At 34.4% G+C, this 17,736-nt stretch overlaps 2 protein-coding genes across 2 annotated transcripts; one reads left to right on the top strand and one right to left on the bottom strand.

Moving 5' to 3' along the window:
* The first annotated feature begins 3,404 nt into the window (after window positions 1-3,404).
* LOC143461301 (uncharacterized) lies at window positions 3,405-5,269 on the top strand. The gene is made up of 3 exons (XM_076959178.1): window positions 3,405-3,615; window positions 4,025-4,170; window positions 4,458-5,269. Exons 1-3 carry the CDS (start codon window positions 3,519-3,521, stop codon window positions 4,572-4,574), a joined length of 360 nt encoding a protein of 119 aa, XP_076815293.1. The 5' UTR covers window positions 3,405-3,518; the 3' UTR covers window positions 4,575-5,269.
* A 682-nt stretch (window positions 5,270-5,951) lies between these two features.
* LOC143461299 (clarin-3-like) lies at window positions 5,952-13,371 on the bottom strand. The gene is made up of 5 exons (XM_076959176.1): window positions 13,191-13,371; window positions 10,193-10,305; window positions 9,338-9,523; window positions 9,020-9,126; window positions 5,952-7,281 (listed from the first exon to the last, which is right to left on the bottom strand). Exons 1-5 carry the CDS (start codon window positions 13,298-13,300, stop codon window positions 7,081-7,083), a joined length of 717 nt encoding a protein of 238 aa, XP_076815291.1. The 5' UTR covers window positions 13,301-13,371; the 3' UTR covers window positions 5,952-7,080.
* Window positions 13,372-17,736: the final 4,365 nt, after the last annotated feature.

Genomic DNA, 17,736 nt, shown 5'->3' with positions numbered 1-17,736 from the left:
AGGTTTTATAACTCGACCAAGGCTTAGTAAATCATGGATTGGCCAACATAACAGACGTGAATAAACCACGAAATGTTTTGCATAGTTGGATCTAGATTCTAGAACCATAATGAAATATCTTTGAGAGGCAAAAGTGGCCCGCGACCTATGGATCTACAGAAGTAAAATCTAAAATACCTTCATGTCTGTAAACAAACTTCAGGTCATTGAGTAATCTTCTAAAAATAAGGTACATGAATTGCTTATCCACTCCACTATATATTAGCCTAAATAAAGCGAAATATTGCTTAAAAGTTAAAGATAGACTTATTGCAAATATATGTCCGCAGACTCTAGCCTTCTCTTTCTTTTAACATGTTTGTTGCTTTAATTAATAATTAGTCAATTTAACGTTGGTGGGGTTGCGCTGTATTTTACATATCAAGTGGTTGCATTTGGTGCCACCAAAGTAGATTTAAACATTGGTAGCCCATGGTAGGCTATATTTCTATGATATTAAAAATCTTTATCCTCAGACTGAGAAAAGTCTTTGCACGACTAAAACACGACCTTCGTACAACCTTATATGGGTCTACACAATTTTATACAATAGAATCATATAGGAAAAAGTGAATGAAAGATATATTGATTAGATTAATTAATTAATAATTAGGCCAAGCAATGCAAGTTATTTTGCTCCTGCGTTATTATGACGGTCAATGTGTCTTGATCCATGATTAATCGTGAAGTTTATGATCAAAATGACTATTTATTATTGGCTTTGCTAGACTGTAAACTGCCCAGTGATTAACGATTAAATTTAAGTCTGTGGTTGTTAAAAGTTAATCGTTACTAATCACAGAAACATGGACTACACATTGAATTAACGGCAAATTTGTTACGAATAAATTGATTATTTTTGTGTTTCGAATAAAAAGAATCGATGATGCAAGCGATTGCTTAGTGTCAAACCCGAACTTATTCGAATGAAATTCGATTTCTAAGGAAAAATTTACGAGTGACCATGAATTATCGGAACCCTAAAAAAACATGGCACATCTATTTCTCCTTTCAAATTCTTGTTCAAAAACCCTAAATAAGTAACTTAGAAGAATAAATATTTAATTTAGGGGAATACCCTGTTGTAAACATTACTGTCAACAATTAGGCTAGATTTGGTACTGCGGTGTAACAGAGTTAGGCTCTAATGACAGGCATACCACATTTTTGTGATGAAAAACCGGGGCGCTTCAGAACAACTTCTTAACAGACCAACACAATTTTCACTTTTCTAACTTATGTTTTATGGATTTAACTAACTATAGGTTTAGTGACCGTGCTAGTTGTAACCAGAAAATATTAACGTTATTTCTCTTAAACATGTTTTAAGCCTTTTCGGCTTAGTAACTTTTTCCTTTTCATTGGCACGTGTTAGTAACAACTGGCTTGATTTTTCGTCCCCACCGCGCTTTTGACGAAAAATAAAATGATTGATTGATTGAACGAGCCTTATCAGATAAATGTGGTTCATATTTTGCTAGGAGTATATGGAACTATTTTGCGTTGCTATCGTCAGGGACAACTAAAGTAGTAATACCCTAAGAAAAACTAAAATAATGCATTTTACTTGGAAATAAAAAAGTGTTCAAGCATCTGTAAATTTATACATTCGCCCAGTCATACTTTTTTGCAGACAATACCTTCTTGAAGAAGTCTTTATTTTCACAAAAAATCACAGCAGGAAAAGTCAGTATTAATTTTGCAGGTAATAAGGGCGTTCATATTCAAATGGTTTTTGCACGAGGAAATTCAAAGAAGTACCGTTACGAAATAAGTTGTTTCAATAACCTCACTGCAGAAAGATCACATCTCGCTACTATTACTGAACTAGCAAATGCGCTAACAATCAACCCACTACTGGACCAATTACCCACTAGAATTACGTAACAATTACTTTCACATTCCACACAACGAAACAAGAACATGCATCAGGCATCACTCTTTAGCAAGTTGGCTTCACAGACCAATCACAGCATGCTAATATTCGTGTAGTTTAGGGCAATGCTGGCCGACTAAATGACAAAAATTGGGACTTTTTGGTTGACTGACTGGACAAAGGGACAAAGCCTTAAAAACCGGGACTGTCCCAGCTAAAACGGGATGTATGGTAAGCCTATCTACTGGTATCATCACCAGATAATAAAATTTCATCAAAAAGTTTCTAAATATTTCTTGTAAGGTGACTTAATTGCCAAAAATTAAGGCTGCCACTATTTCACTGAAAAAAATCGGTCATTCAAAGCTCTTTTTCACAGTTTCTTGTAAACCTAACTTAAATGTTAGGTAACGTAGTAGCCTAAGCTTAACCAAAATCTAACTTCTAATCTAAATATAACTCTAATTAAACCATAAACAACTATAATCAAGTTTTTGGAAACCAAATATCCTTACCGCCTATCTTTAACTATGGGTTGTGTGACCTACTTTCGGTGAAATGGTCACTCTCAAAAGTTAGTGACCAAATGGCTATTAGAAAAGCAAAATGCTTCCGTGAAATACCTTCAATGAGAATCGTTGACTCTAGTTTAGCTTAGACAGGAAAACAGATAATCATTTCTTACCAATGTCGATAAATTTTGTTGTAACATTGTATTCGGGTTCACCATTGTTAGTAGGCCTAGGCCTATTTGTGTTCGCCTGAATCTATCACACAGGCGATATTCGGCGAATGTGTTTGGGTTCTTATCGGCCCATCCCTATACAATACTATAAGACTATCTATAGGAATCTACCAGAAGATTATAAAATGCAACCGTGGCTTCGAAACAACAGTGAGTTACCCACAAGTTAAACGCAGTATAATTATTCATAAATGTTTTTCAATAAAGTAATTTCTCCTATCATATTGAAAAATAGTCGTGTCTACCCTTTTCTAGATAAATTCTGTCAACTATTTGTTAAGCGTATCCAAAAATAATACTGCTGCCTATCTGCACATATTTACTCTGTTAAAGAGAAACAAAACGAAAAAACTTGGGCAGTTATGGCCCAGGTAGTGGCTTGACAACCGGGGTTGTTTATTCTCAAAAATCGACCAGTTATTTATTGCATCTTTGCTGTGGTATCCTTAACTGTTAACAAAAACATGTTACTGTCGTGTAATAATAAATGTCCTTTCACTATAACGTATTATATTGTAAATCAGTGGAAACAAGCTATCACACTTACAGCAGCAAGATATGATTTTGTCTGGGACAGATTCATTAGGTTTTTAGATCATTTTTACATCTGTCCATTACAAAACAATGTAATGTTTCTGTAGATGTCAAACAAAGTAATCTGCTTGTAAAATATTCATTTTGATAGTATTAAAGCAGTGACATTATGCCTGCCGTTATCATTGTTTGCCTAGATCTAAATATTACTGAATTTTATTTAATTTACAGCTTTTAGATAACTAACAGTTGACGTATTCCCTCCCCCCCTGATATTTAAAAGAAAAGTTATTTTTTTGCTTTTGGTGACCATGCGATAGTATTATGCTTCGAAGTGTGGATATGCGGTTCATGAGTACTGCCTTGCGATTTTATTCCCAGAGTAGGAACGTCACCACATCAACTCTGGTATTAAGCAAAGGTATTTTCATATACTGTGTGTATATATAATTAATTTGGCCATTTGTATCAGAGAATAATAATGCTCACTGCTCAACATTAATTTCATAATAGTGTTGAGAAACATTAGTATTATTATTGAAGTTTGCTTTTCCGAACACGAAAACAATATAGCAAGCTTTTTCAGATTTGTATATGATATACAAACTTGCCTTGCCCTTTAAATCAAACCAGTTTCTGTCCCATTATTGTATTCTTGTATCCATATCTACAGTTACACAAATAGGTGATTCAAATCAATTATACCAACTTTAGATAAATTAAAGCAATTTCTTACACAATCCCTTACGTTTAGAGTAAAAGAGTTTCCGCATAGCTGAGTTGCAGTATTCAAAAACAATCTTCATTAAAATACTGTTGTTTAATTTCAGATGAGCCCAAAATTTTTACTGTGAAAGCCAAAATTGCTGAAAAGGATTTGGATTACAGAGTACCTCAAATTGTGAAATATGTTTCAAAAGGCCAAAAAGTAGAGATTCTCTTCAAACATGTTCGTGAATCTACTAAAGATAATGTGGTATGATACATATTAGACTGGTTATTCATTAGTTTCTCATCGTATACCTAATACCTTTATACTTTTGTGCAGAAAAATGCTTACTACCACCACTGAAGTATTGAAAATACTAATACTTGAGTTAAATAGTTCAAGCCTAAGTCCATATAATTTGTTTGTAAAAATATATAATGTAAGTTCAGAACATTTTGCTATCGTTTGTTTTTGCAAAAGGTGTAAATGCAAGTTGCAACTATGCAAGCTACATTTAAGAAAACAGCTGATATGAATGCCTTTCTTACTGACAGGAAAACCATATGAAGTATATGATGACACGCATTGAAGAGCAAAGCAAAGAAATGGAAATTAAAGTCAAGTTCAGGAAGTTGCCAAAAGTGTTAACTGTAGAGAAATCTGTAACATGATGTTTTCAGTGGTTTTCTTATATACAAAAATGTTTGAGAAAAAGATATTTGTGGGGTTCAAAACTTTGAACGATCAGTTGTATTAACGTTTCATATGATTTATGTTTTACCATGGAGATAAGGAAATGAAAATATGGTGCTAATATTGGCTTAACTTCTCCACAACAGCAACTACCGGTACCATAAAGCAATAGAATTTTATTACCGGCATCATATTAACAACTAGTTAACACGAAGTGGCTGAATCATACTACCAGAATCATCATTTGCTTGATATTGAAATTACTGAAGTCTAGGAAATTACATGGAAACATCTATACCAGGGATGTCCAACCTGCGGCCCGCTAGTCATTTTCACTCCAAAAGTATGTACTTTATGTACCCATTTTTCTTGAAATTTAATAGGTTCTGCGGCCCATTGAATTATTTCAAGTGACAATGTGGCCCACTATAATAAAAGGTTGGACATCCCTGATCTATACAGTAATTTAGTTCCATACCATTGGTCGAAATAATAGTTGAAATGCGAAATTCTTTATTTAATCGTACTAAATGCTCGATATGATGCAAAACAACCACAACATAATTATGTATTCTTGTTGCACTACTTTAGTGCACTTTATGTCTTCCTTGTGCATTTATTTATTTACGTTAATAAATAAATATTATCTAAAAACCTACTCAGTCAGAAAGGTTACTCCTTGATTACAACACCGTGTGTTTTTCACAGCTAATTTTGCACATTATATCTAACAGTATAAAAAATGTTCAGTTTTAATCACTGGCATTGCCATAGCCTATGCCACTGCGATTATAAGCAAATGTCTGAATCATAATACTGGTATTTACAGCCTCTCATTGTTGATAAAATTTATAAGTAAGTTAGGAATCACTAAAGAATGCTCATACCAATTCATTACCATAGCGTTTTTCATACTCTGATTCCTGCAAGGGTTCCGCTCCGTTTTGCATACTTTGATTCAAGGGTTGGCTGGTGATTCCCATGGCAGAATCATTCATTTCCTCATATCATTTGTCTTGAAACACTTTCTAAACTACACTTATACATATCTTTCTTGGTCTTTCTCCGTTTGCCATCCAGTTAACGTCAATTCCACACAACAGTGCATTTTATGCAAGTTGCATACATTTTTTTTCAAGGAAACTTCCTTCTGAACAAAAAATCCAGACAGGTCTCAGTCCGAGCACACTTCACTCATAATGAAAGCTGATTTCACACCATCACCACAATGTTCATACCAAATGTGAAAAAAAACAAAATGTTTTCTAAATCTTGAGGGCAACAACCCTGAATTTCATTTTGCATCTTCCTCATAACTACCTTACTTTTGATCATCATCTTGACCACACAACGAATCGCTATCATTCTACTTGTATTGCTAGTAAATGCAGTTTGTTTGTTCTATAATGCACGTTGCCTGTATACAGCGCCAAACAAAAGCGTACTAAAATGCAGGACCACCATCTGAAGGTATCAAAATTTAAAGTTAAAAATAAAATTACGCAAAATAAAATTATGATATGTTAATGAATTCAATTGCAACACATTTGATAAAAATTAGGCAAAAAAGAAGTAGAAGAGCACCACTTGAATAGGTACTTCAGATCTTACACAATTAGCAGCAAAATTTCCACAGTAATCAAGACACTATAGTACATTAAATGTTTGCACAACGATGTCACAAGTATCAAGTACAGTGAGTGGGGAACTACGAAGGCTTTGACATTTTTATTCCAATTTACTGAACTGTTATATTTGAAATCTATCAAAGTGTGGCATAAGTAGAATAGGCATACACAAATTTCTAAGCTACATATATTGTAAATATTTTTCAATATAATACAAAATAATAAAATTTTGAAGTAACTTCGTAATAGTTCACTTAGAATCCAACAAAAATCAAGTAATTTCAGAATAATCAATGAACCAGAAAGAATATTAGGTCGTATTGTATAAGTTATCATTATATAAAATGCAGCTTTTTAAAGTACCTGTAACCCTAACCCACCACTGATAGCTACAACTAATTATTATTGAAGATCGTGAAGTTCGTCAAAGCAAAACGAATAAACCTTGCTTAGAAAAACACAAATTATCACACACAGCATTTTCAGCTAAATAACGAGCTTCATTTAAAATAGTGAAAAACAAGTGCAATAATCAAGTACAAATGGCCGAGAAAAATTAGAGTATCAATTAAAATAACACTAAATTGAAAAATACAAAATCAATGTGGCACATTTAAATCCACCTTATGTTGTTCAAGTACGACTTGAAGAAATAATATATCAAATACAATGCAAGCATGAACTGTAATATCTGATGAAGATTTAATCACACAGCCCATAGAGAAAATGTCTGCGCAGTGGCTTGTGCTGCACAACTTCTAATCTATTAAAGTTTTAGGATTCTAAATTTAGTTGCTTAAAGACTATTTTTTTATTCACATTAAAGACATACTTGTGTTTAGATTAATTAATTAATTTAAAATATCATAACATCCTTGTTCTTTTCCTCCATTTCCTCTTCCACTTCAGGAGAAGTTGGACAAAACTTCTGTTTTAGTCTCTTCTTTATCTGCTTGCCGGAGAGAAAGACAAGCACTATGCCCAGTATGAAAACACCCATGGAAGCAATGAGAAGGTACAAGGAATAACCAAACACCCCACCAGTCTGCTCCCAGCCCTTTAAAAAAGTTGATCACAATATGTGCAAACATGAAATTAGTCAAAGCTATTTTATCCAACTTAAAATTTCACATTACTCACAGTCACAGCAACTTAGCCATGTGCTGAGTCATACACGAACTTCAATTTTATAAATATATCAAAGTTGAATATTTCTGTTACCCTCACAAATATAAATTTATACGCAGGTTCAGCTAAAATATTTTTTTACATATTAAAGCAGGGGTTCCCAACCGGTGGTACGCGGGAGCTTTTCAGGTAGTACGCGAGCAGCTCTCCGTTGCATGCGATATACAGCATAGTAGTATAACAATTTAATTTTGAGTTGCTAAAATATGCGAACAACACTTTTATTTCTTTCCGTACTAAATTCTCTGCACTCAGTAAGCTACTTTTGTCGATCTTGCTCCCTGCTGTCATTGTTATTAATACAATGCTGCTGTGCGAATACTGGATCAAATTTGTTGTTTTGAAAATACAGTCGAAATCGGTTAATCGCATAGTCAATTTGCCAAGCTTTTTTATGCGATTAACCGATGTATGCATTTCCTACATTTTCTCCGCTATTCTCTTTTTTAAACTCCGGCGCACGCATTCTTGCTCCTCCGCCGATTTTTGGAATGACACAATGCATTATGACGCAACAAGTGAGCTTCCTTCTTTTCGATTTCGACACGTGGTTTGCGCTTTGCGACGTAATAATCATTAAATAAAAATTAGTCTTGTTGTTCTATTGTGATGTAACGATCCGTAACAATCCTTAAATGAAACGTAGTTTTGTGGTTCATAATCACTGTAGAGAAGGCCTTTTTTCGATTTTTGTTTATTGGTAAGGATAATCTTCAGCAACTTAACACTTCATCAAAGGAAATATGCGGTTAAGTGATACAAGTCTACAAATCAATCAAGAATTCCTATTCGATTAACAGATTTATACGATTAACCCTTATGCGATTAACCGTTGAATTTTCTTCACAAGTGAATGGGAATGGTTTGGGATTATGCAATGCTATGCGATTAACCGATGTATGCGATTAACCGATATGCGATTAACCGATTTCGACTGTAGTGGTACGTGTTGACAATCCGTGGTGGCTAAGTGGTACGAGAACATAAAAAGGTTGGGAACCCCTGTATTAAAGTAAGAAAGCAATAGCAAAACATTCAAGTTTTTCATTTTCAGTTGTGTGAATATTTTATTTCGATGATAAACTTTTTGCATTAAGATTAAAATATCTCGGTCAACATGGTAAAACAATCATTTTTTGCAGCATTTTCAATGCCATGGACAGTTAACAAAGATAAACTCTTAACCTGAAAGCACCGATACTGGTGTTAGGCCCACCTTAAGAATCAACACTAATCTAAGCAATTTCTGTTAAACTGATGGAAAAATCTAAAGATACTGTGACCATTCAAGGACAAAATTTTTTTTTGTCTGTTGAAATGTTCTGTTTGCACATAATTTCCTTTTGTTTAGATAGGCTCTCCAGTCTTCACTACAGTCAGGTATAGGACTAAATCTTTATGACTGATAACAGTGAGGGCAGTGATGGGTAAAGATCGAGTGCGGTATAAATGCAGATAATATATGGGACAAAAATGACTTTTGAGTGGACACATTTATGCCAGCAGTTTCAGCACATACATATCATTAACAAAGAGTGAATTCCATTTGGACTGTTTTAAAGTTGAATTACATTATTAATTACAGTATACCAATGCTAGCTGCAAACCTCGTCTGTGCAAATTCCAGACTCACACTCCTTAGGCAAAGTATTTTCTAAAATGTCTGTAGATCCATAAATGACATACATAAGAACAGCCACCAGATCGAAAATAACTGAAACAAAAACTCATTGTGAATATTCATGCTTAGCAATAGCAGTTTTCTTCATCAGATAAAATTGCCCGCTAAAAAGTAATTACCTCAGTTCTAGTGTGTTAGAATGTTAATTTATATACTACATATTACACATGTTTCCTTACTGGTATATACAAACTACAGTACAAATATAAATGTATCTATGTTTTCAATATCTATTTTGACTCACAGCCAGTGGTAAAATAAGCAAGAAGGCCAAATGGACCAGCCCAAGTTTCATAAGGCCTATCAAATAAGTTATATCCTGCAACTGCCGTTGCAAATAAGCCGCACAAAATAGCCACAACTGACAAAGCAATCACCGCATATAATATGCCAGAGTTGATACGAAGAGTAACTTCATCATCAGAGTACACTGCAAAAAAACTTCTGTAATAACTTCAATCACATTGTTTTATACAATGGAAGTACATTAACTCAAAGTTGGGGAAACTGAATAGATTATAGTGTAACTGCAGTGAAAAAGCTTTACTGCTTCATTTGAAAGTGTTTTTTTTTCTTGAAAACAACAATGTTAACTTTTTAAAATTAACTGAATAATAACGGAGATATTCAAGTGTATAGGTCCCCATTTATTGAGACGATCCTACTTTTAGCATGGTGGATATGTCTGGGTGCTATTTTTATGATGTCAGAATATCCCAAAGATATTGTGAGCACATGCGAATTGTATGGAGATATTGCATTGGCAGATTGCGCTCTGTACATACATTTAATACTGAACTTTAAATACAAAGTTTTCAAATTTTTAATTTGAAAAGTGAAAGTTGACAATAAATGCTTAATATCGATGCCCAGCCACTTAATTTGTTGTTATTTATCACATATTTTTATCTTATCTCTCCAGTATTAAAGAGGTATTGCTTTCACAATTTTCTTAATCCTCATACAACTCTTTAAACATTTGCATTCAAACACTATAATGTGCATTTCTTGCTTTTATCACTTTGTTTACTAAACAGGATTTAAAATATATCTATATATATACTCCAAAAATATCTTACAAATCATAACAGAAACAAACCATTGTATTCTTCAGTACCAGTGGTTAGGCATTGACGTCCAGTTTGGTAATCATCTATTCCATTAAAAAGGCCTAGTTGACGTTTTACATCACAAGGATTTGAGGAGGAGTTGCTAATGAGACAGAAAACAGTTACAAATAAAATTTAGTCTACATTACTGATCAATATAAATTTTAGCTAGGTATATATCATACTCCTAGAAACAAACAAGTCACATAACATAACTTTTTTTTTAAATAAACAGTTAGGAATTGCCAGATGTTCTATGAAAAGTTAGCAGAAAATATTTGGTGATCAGTCACTGCAATTAGGTATAATCATAGGCGTCAGGTTTTGAAAAATATTTGGAACTTAGAGGGGGAATTATCATATTTCCTAAACATGGGAAAGCTTCCAGTACAAAGTAGTACTGAAACACAAACAGCAATACCTGGCATGATGTCACAATGACCTGTCAAGTTTTGCCACCTTAAAAAGTATGGCTAAAAATCAATTTGTTTCTCTGAATATGTATCACTATGTGTATTGTTTCCACAAAATAAAACTTTTCATTGTCCGAAACTGTTAAGGCTGTAAATGATTGGAGTATCTTTTACTACGCTGAATCATTTTACTGTGTTCTAATTGAAATTTGCGGCGTATTTCTTTGTAAAAGCCATCACCTGAACCGAAGCATTATTTATATACAAGGTGCTTGTTCGGTCCCTTCTTATGGTAAAAAAGTAAGACACGATGCTCATGCTGTTGGTTAACTTATTGCCATATTTCACCAATTTTATTTTTGATTTTATATTTCCTTGCAACCAATTTACTAAGAATATCACAAAATGCATCTCTAGGAAAAACTGTCTTGTGGTTACTTTTAGCCCAAATTTTCTTAAAACTATCCTCCTTTCAGATATTTCTATTAAACACTTAAGGTAAAAGTTGATTACTGAATTGCTGAATCAATTCTAATTATATTCTATGTATTTTATCAGACCTGACATTGTAGCACTGTTGTTATGTCTCTCACTGCGTTATGGATTGAAATAAATTATCTAAAAAGCAACTACGTTTGGCCAAAAATAGGTCATGCAGCCCGCGGTTAAAGAAATGCGGATAGGTTAGAATGGGTATGCAAAAAGTTAGTTTTAGTTATTTATAACTTAATTGTCTAAGTTATACTTAGACTAGAACGAATATTTCGGTTAGTTTTAGGTTACTATGTTATAACATCTGGTTAGGGGCGGGCCACTTCTTCGGTCGGAGGGTCTGATATGAGAAAATGAAGTGCTTGGCGGGCCGGATTAATAATGTATCATCGATTCCTATTTTATCTTTATGTGACATCACCATTTAGATTGTTACACTTCTTCTTAAAGAATAACTAACAATCACTATTTTTTACGTAGTAAGCAAGTAGTGAGGGATTGCGGCTGACTGTGGCTGCAGGCCACATTATCATGTAAGACCGCAAACTGTCTGCGGGCTGAGTCCGGCCTGCGGGCCGTATGTTGCCCGCCCCTGATCTAGGTAGACTAACATTTTTGTTGCAAATATGTTGCAGTTAGTGAACCATCAAAAATAAAAATGATCTGCAATTTTATGCATGCTATTGACCACATCGGTTGTGTTGGTTATGTGTTGGTTAGTCAACATTATGTTATACAGTGGTATCATAGACACCTTAAATAGAAGGACTAGTAACTCGCACTCTCGGGTTATGGAACTTGGGTCCCAATCATAGACACTAGTGTGCCGCCACAGATTCTCAGGTGTGCCGCGAATCTTTTGAATTTTGGAAAAGAACTGTATAAACTGTATACAGTTCTTTATGTACTGTATAGGTACTGTATGAACTGTACTTTTGGACTATTTTTTCGTGATTTGACCTTTAAATGACCTTGTAGAAGGTTAAAAGTATGAAAAAGTAATTCCTCACCCTTCAAAACCCCCCCAAGAGACACCAGAATGAAGGTTTTACCATGTATTTCACACAAATTATGATGGGACCAAAGTTCCGACTTGGGACCCAAGTTCCAGATACCGAGCATAGAAGATACCAGTCCTTCTATTTAAGGTGTCTATGAGTGGTATGGTACTTTTATGTTTGACTGTAGAGTGGTAAGCATAAAATGCAGTATATGTTTCACGCTTCCCAGTAACTCCACTTTCTGATTGTTCAGCACATTCGGATTTTTGATGTACAAATTTCAATTCCACTTTTTGTAGGTAATGGTTACAAATTTACATACTGAGAACCAATAATAGCACAAATGTTTGTTAATATAGACCAGGGGCGGGCAACTTCTTTGGTCGGCGGGCCTGATATGAGAAAATGAAGTAATTGGCGGGCCGGATTCCTGAATAGATTGGAACGCAGCTTTGTTTTATTAATGTTCATGGTCGAAAATGTTTGCTCACAAATGTATGTAGACCCGAACCGAACAAGTAGGTTTATGGCCATCTTTCTAAGGTTGGCAAACTTGGACTTATTCAATGACGCAATACAGGGATTGCGGCAGAATGTGGCCGCAGGGCACAATATCATGTAAGACCGGAAACTGTCTACGGGCCGCTTAAAATCCCGTCGGGGGCCGGGTCCAGCCCGCGGGCCGTATGTTGCCCGCCCCTGATATAGACCCTACTTTCCTACAACTAGGTTAGGGAAGTAAGGTCTATAGTTACAACCTCGTCATTTTTTTTGCGATATTATAGCCATTAATGCCAAAGTTAGTAATATTTCTGCACTAACCACAACTGGTTAAAACTACCCACAAATAGATAATAATTATATCGATTGATCGATCAATTGTTTCACTCTATAGACCAGAAACAGGGAACTTTCTTGCAATAATCAGATAAAAATAGAAGTCGCACCTCTAGCTTATTGACCTAATTCTATCAGAAATATGACTGCTGCAGCAAAAATCGTGGGGGTTAGAATTCTTATGCTATTGTTAGTGGTATGTAAATCGTTTAATTAAGAAGATAATTACTATGTTTATTGTTTACCTTCTCTGTATGTCTAAGACAGCCCATGTTTCGGTTCCAAGTGAAGCACTAATCAATGCTACAGCACCAAGTCCAGCAACAAAAGTACAAAAAGCATATCCTTTCCTCATGCTGCAACCACCAGCCTTTAACTTTATATATAACTAGATCTAAAAATTAACCTAAGAGGCATTGGCCGTTAAAAATATTAGTTAAAAATTGCAACATAGACATAATTCTTTGATGCTTAAAGTTACTACGTATATGCTATTGATGATATTCTTAATTTTACTTATACCTCCAAGATAATAAAATATATATATTAAGTATTAATACTTTGGCACATTCTTAGCTTATGTGCTTTTTCGAAACTGTACATTTTTATGATGTTGATCAAAGTTTTGGGTTCAAAATTCTTGGAACTAAAAATTTCACCCTATATTCATATCAAGCGGTATATTCAACAATAAATAATTAAGATTATCTAATTTTTATTTGAAAAAAAACACTACCAATATCAAAAAGTTAATGGTTAACTAGGTAATAACAACTTATTTATTACATTTTACCGTACTGAATATCATTTGGTAGGAATAAGAGGTAAGGTTAGTTTCATACAAAAGCAATAAGGCACTTAAGCTAGATCATAAATACCATAAACAATTATTAGCATTGTGTACTACTGTTTCGTCCAAAGTATATATGCCATACATACAGGCTTCGGTAAACAATATTATATATTATAGTATATAGACCAGTTAGTAGACTAACTACAAATATAGGCTTAATGCCCCACATGTGCCCAACTACCATTAATTCTGTAATTTAACTCAACTCCAATAACGAATGACTGTGCATTTTTGATGGGACACTCCTTAAGATTAAGATACATTATTCCACATTACATCAGTGATTAACACAAATTTAACCAAAAAGTCTTAGTCTTCTAAGACCTAGACTAACCTTGGTTACACACATGGTAAAAAATAAACAATACGATATAAACAATTTATTAATTCTGTAATACGCTTTATTAATAACAAAGCAAATTAAAACAAACTAGAATGCTCTTTTAAAATGGATATTATACCAGTATACTGCCTCATTTCCTTCTACAAGGGGTGTCTGCAATTTACTACTCAATATTTTATCCTAAATAGAGAATCATAATCTCCACCATTTGCGTAATTGATATGTCATCCTTATTACCTTCACTCACGCAGACAGTCTTCGGGCATACACGTCAATACCTTTTCAACGACTAACTTTAGTTTCCTATGTTACATATTGGGGTCTAGTATATAAGTGCACAACTACAGGATGTCTTTCTATACTAGACCCCAGCTACTCATTATGACATCATTTGGTTGGGCACTTTTGTACCAGACCTAAATATTGTAGCATAGTACCCAATTGCATGTGTTTTAATCTGTTATAAGTATGTTACATTTCGAGTCAGCGTATTCTCTTTATTAATCACATCTCTATTTACGGACCAACATTGAAGTGATATACATGTTTTTGCGCAACTGAAGGGTCCAATTGAAATATCATGACATCACCCTTCATGGCCAAAGTAACAGGACCTCGATCCCTATACCCCAGGATGGTGTTTTTTGGGCGGGGTGTTATTTTTTCCGGTCTCATGCACAATAACAACTCTTAAGCATGTCTTCAACATTTCCTTGAACGTTGTTTTGGTGTAAATAATCACCTGATTACGGCAGTTTTCGACAAAAAATAATCAAAAACGTAAATTTTGGTGTGATGGCGTGCATTAAAGCCTCAATTCTTTTCCTATTTCGCCCAAATAACAACTTTTCTTCATTCATTCAATAATAAATGGGCGTAAAAATAAAAAAAGTTCAGCGTACTTAATAATTGTCGTGTGTGCAGCTCCAACACTATCTACTACAGAATATTCACAAACCTACGTATGGTTTTCTGCTTTTGCTTTAGTTTTGTTTAGTTTTAACATAAAAGCTGTTGGTTGCTGCTCTGTAATCGACAGGCTGCTGTTGGTAACATAAATAACAGCAGACTGTGATTGCTTGAATAGCACCCTGCTGTTATTTGCTGCTGAAAACTAGATTGCTGACAGTTTGTTTACATCAAGGGTGTTTAAGACATAAATACTGTATAACTTACGCTATCCTCACCCACACTACCAATAATTAAATATATATTCTTTTTAAAACTAATGTACGCTTTTTTGAAAAAAAAACGCATCAGCTGCTCACTTCGCTGAAAAATTAAGCTGCTATTGATTACTTTACGAACAGCACCCTGTCCATCACTGAGCAGTAAGCAATACCAGGATGCTATTTGAAAACAACAGGCTGCGGCGCCCGCTACTTTGGTTACGACACGCCGCTACAACAAGCTGTGTGCAAAATCAGTGTTGCTAATTCATAATTTAAAGTAAAAGCGTTACATTCAGCTTTAGACCCCGTTAAACCTTGGCTAAACTGCAAAACTGTACGTTAAAAATTACAAACAAACTTTGTTATTTTTTTTAATGCACTAAAAATTTAAACAAACAAGCTATTTTTGGGCTAAAAATTTCTAAACAAATTGTATTTAGCCTCCAAAGAAATAAGTTGGCAACACGATCTGTATGTGAGTTTGTATCTGTTTTGTTGATGAGCTATTTATAGAAAAATTGTTTTCTATGTCGATAGCCCAGCGACAGCGAATATTTTCGTGTAGCATGATGAGAAACAAGAGTTTGTGCGATTATAAGACTACATTAAAATGCTTTATAGTAGCCTAGTCTATAGTGCGGTCTCATATTTCAAATATTTTCCAACTTATTGCTTCGAACACAACTCCTATTTTTTTAATCTAAGAACAGAATTAGTTTTTTTTATACTTACCAAGTCTACTTCTTTTGTAAAAGTAACAAGTTTACCAAAGATATGTTGTACCTGGCTGTACTTACACCACAAGTTAAGCGGACATGTTTCTTTTTGGCAAGGACTGATTGTTGCTGTACACGACACGAAACTGTGAATAATAATTATTTAATTATACTCTATAGTCTATATTTTCGTAACATATTTGAAAATATTTACTTGTTGCAAAAATTTTTGCTTGTGTCATCATAATTGCCTTTTCGTAAAAATATGATTTGTTAATTTTCGGGTTGATGTTGGAGCTCAGTATATCGTTTTCGAAAGCTTTTTGTTGCAAAACTAATTAACATTGTGTGGACATTTTGGTGAAGTGTATCAAATTATCTTACATAAAATGGATACATCATATCTTTAAATGAAGCCTTGATAATGCATTGACATCACGTTGAAGCTTTTTTAACCTCCTAATGAACTCTCTCAGTTGTCCAGAGTCAATGCCTGTTTTCGTGTACCCTTCAATGCTCGCGTGCCTACATATTGTTGTGTCGTACTGTGTCATTCAGTTTGCAGTGCCACGGATTTACTTCTGTAAGTAGCCTATAAGCTAATATTTATATAATAATTTAATAGCAAACATGTGATGTAACTACAGTAACCTATCTAGCCTTCCTGCATTGACAATAGGGAAAATCTTGTTACGCAAGAGATAACAAACCAAAAATTGAGATTTTTCAATAGTTTCGATATAATTTCGGGTTCGGGAAGCTGAAATGGAAAGAAATAACAAATTAGCAATTAAGACGGGCTTATATAGCTTGGTTAGAATTAAATAAAAGATAGAATTTACTGACTTACAAATTTTGAGGAAACTGCTATTATAAACATAAGCTATAGTTTTTTAACTTAAGTAGGCTACTGACGTGAAATAAATATTTGTAAATTTGGTGTAAGTTGTATTGTATTGTTTATTTTTCGTCATTGTCTGTAGGGAAATTAAAATTACAACCTTCTTTCTTGCTCCACCCGATTCGTCTGCTTTCCGCCCATTAAAATGGGTAGAAATGCGGTAATATTTTCCCATTCGAATGGCAGGAAGTATGCCTTTCTTACCCTAGAGTAAGATATATGCATTTGGAATGGGGAGATGTTTACTTCGGCAGAAATATGGTTTGTGGGAAACCCCATTGCTGAAAGCAGATCCATTTTAATGGGCGGAAAAATAGACGAATGGGGTTCACAAACCATACTTGTGCCGAAGTAAAATTCTCCCCATTCCAAAGGCATATATCTTACTCTAGGGTAAGAAAGGCATACTTTCAACCATTGGAATGGGAAAAAGTTCCCGTACTCTGGACCATTTCAATGGGCGGAAAGTAGACGAATGGGGTGCTTGCTCGATGTTTAGTCATTTTTAAGAGGGTCCATTATTCGCCATAAAGCCCAACTATTAATCTTTCAATGCTTAGGGTTCGGATACGGTCAGTGGCACGACATAGGGGGCGCGGGCAACACAGGACGGCCACTGAAAAAGGCGACCATGTGTTACAGAAAGAGGCAAAAACTTAGCAGCGTCACACTCATCTTTCAATAAAACCTGTAAAAAGAAAATTTCGTGCTTCAGGAAGGATTGCATTGCTAACGAGCAGTAGCCTATCGATCGATCGATCTTTAATCGATTTTTAAGGTTGAAGTGAGGGGAAAGTCCAACAACA

This window comes from Clavelina lepadiformis, chromosome 5 (assembly GCF_947623445.1).
Source record: "Clavelina lepadiformis chromosome 5, kaClaLepa1.1, whole genome shotgun sequence".
NCBI lineage: Eukaryota > Metazoa > Chordata > Ascidiacea > Aplousobranchia > Clavelinidae > Clavelina > Clavelina lepadiformis.
The sequence above is the reverse complement of the archived record's forward strand: the minus strand, read 5'-3'. Positions and strand labels throughout refer to the sequence as shown.

Excerpts from the sequence above, each read along its gene's own strand:
- LOC143461301 (XM_076959178.1), top strand. The coding sequence starts at position 3,519 with ATGCTTCGAAGTGTGGATATGCGGTTCATGAGTACTGCCTTGCGATTT. Across the intron at positions 3,616-4,024 it reads AACTCTGGTATTAAGCAAAG|ATGAGCCCAAAATTTTTACT; the intron begins GTATTTTCATAT and ends GTTTAATTTCAG. Across the intron at positions 4,171-4,457 it reads AATCTACTAAAGATAATGTG|GAAAACCATATGAAGTATAT; the intron begins GTATGATACATA and ends TCTTACTGACAG.
- LOC143461299 (XM_076959176.1), bottom strand. The coding sequence starts at position 13,300 with ATGAGGAAAGGATATGCTTTTTGTACTTTTGTTGCTGGACTTGGTGCT. Across the intron at positions 10,306-13,190 it reads GTCTTAGACATACAGAGAAG|CAACTCCTCCTCAAATCCTT; the intron begins GTAAACAATAAA and ends CTGTCTCATTAG. Across the intron at positions 7,282-9,019 it reads CTGGAATTTGCACAGACGAG|GGCTGGGAGCAGACTGGTGG; the intron begins GTTTGCAGCTAG and ends ACTTTTTTAAAG.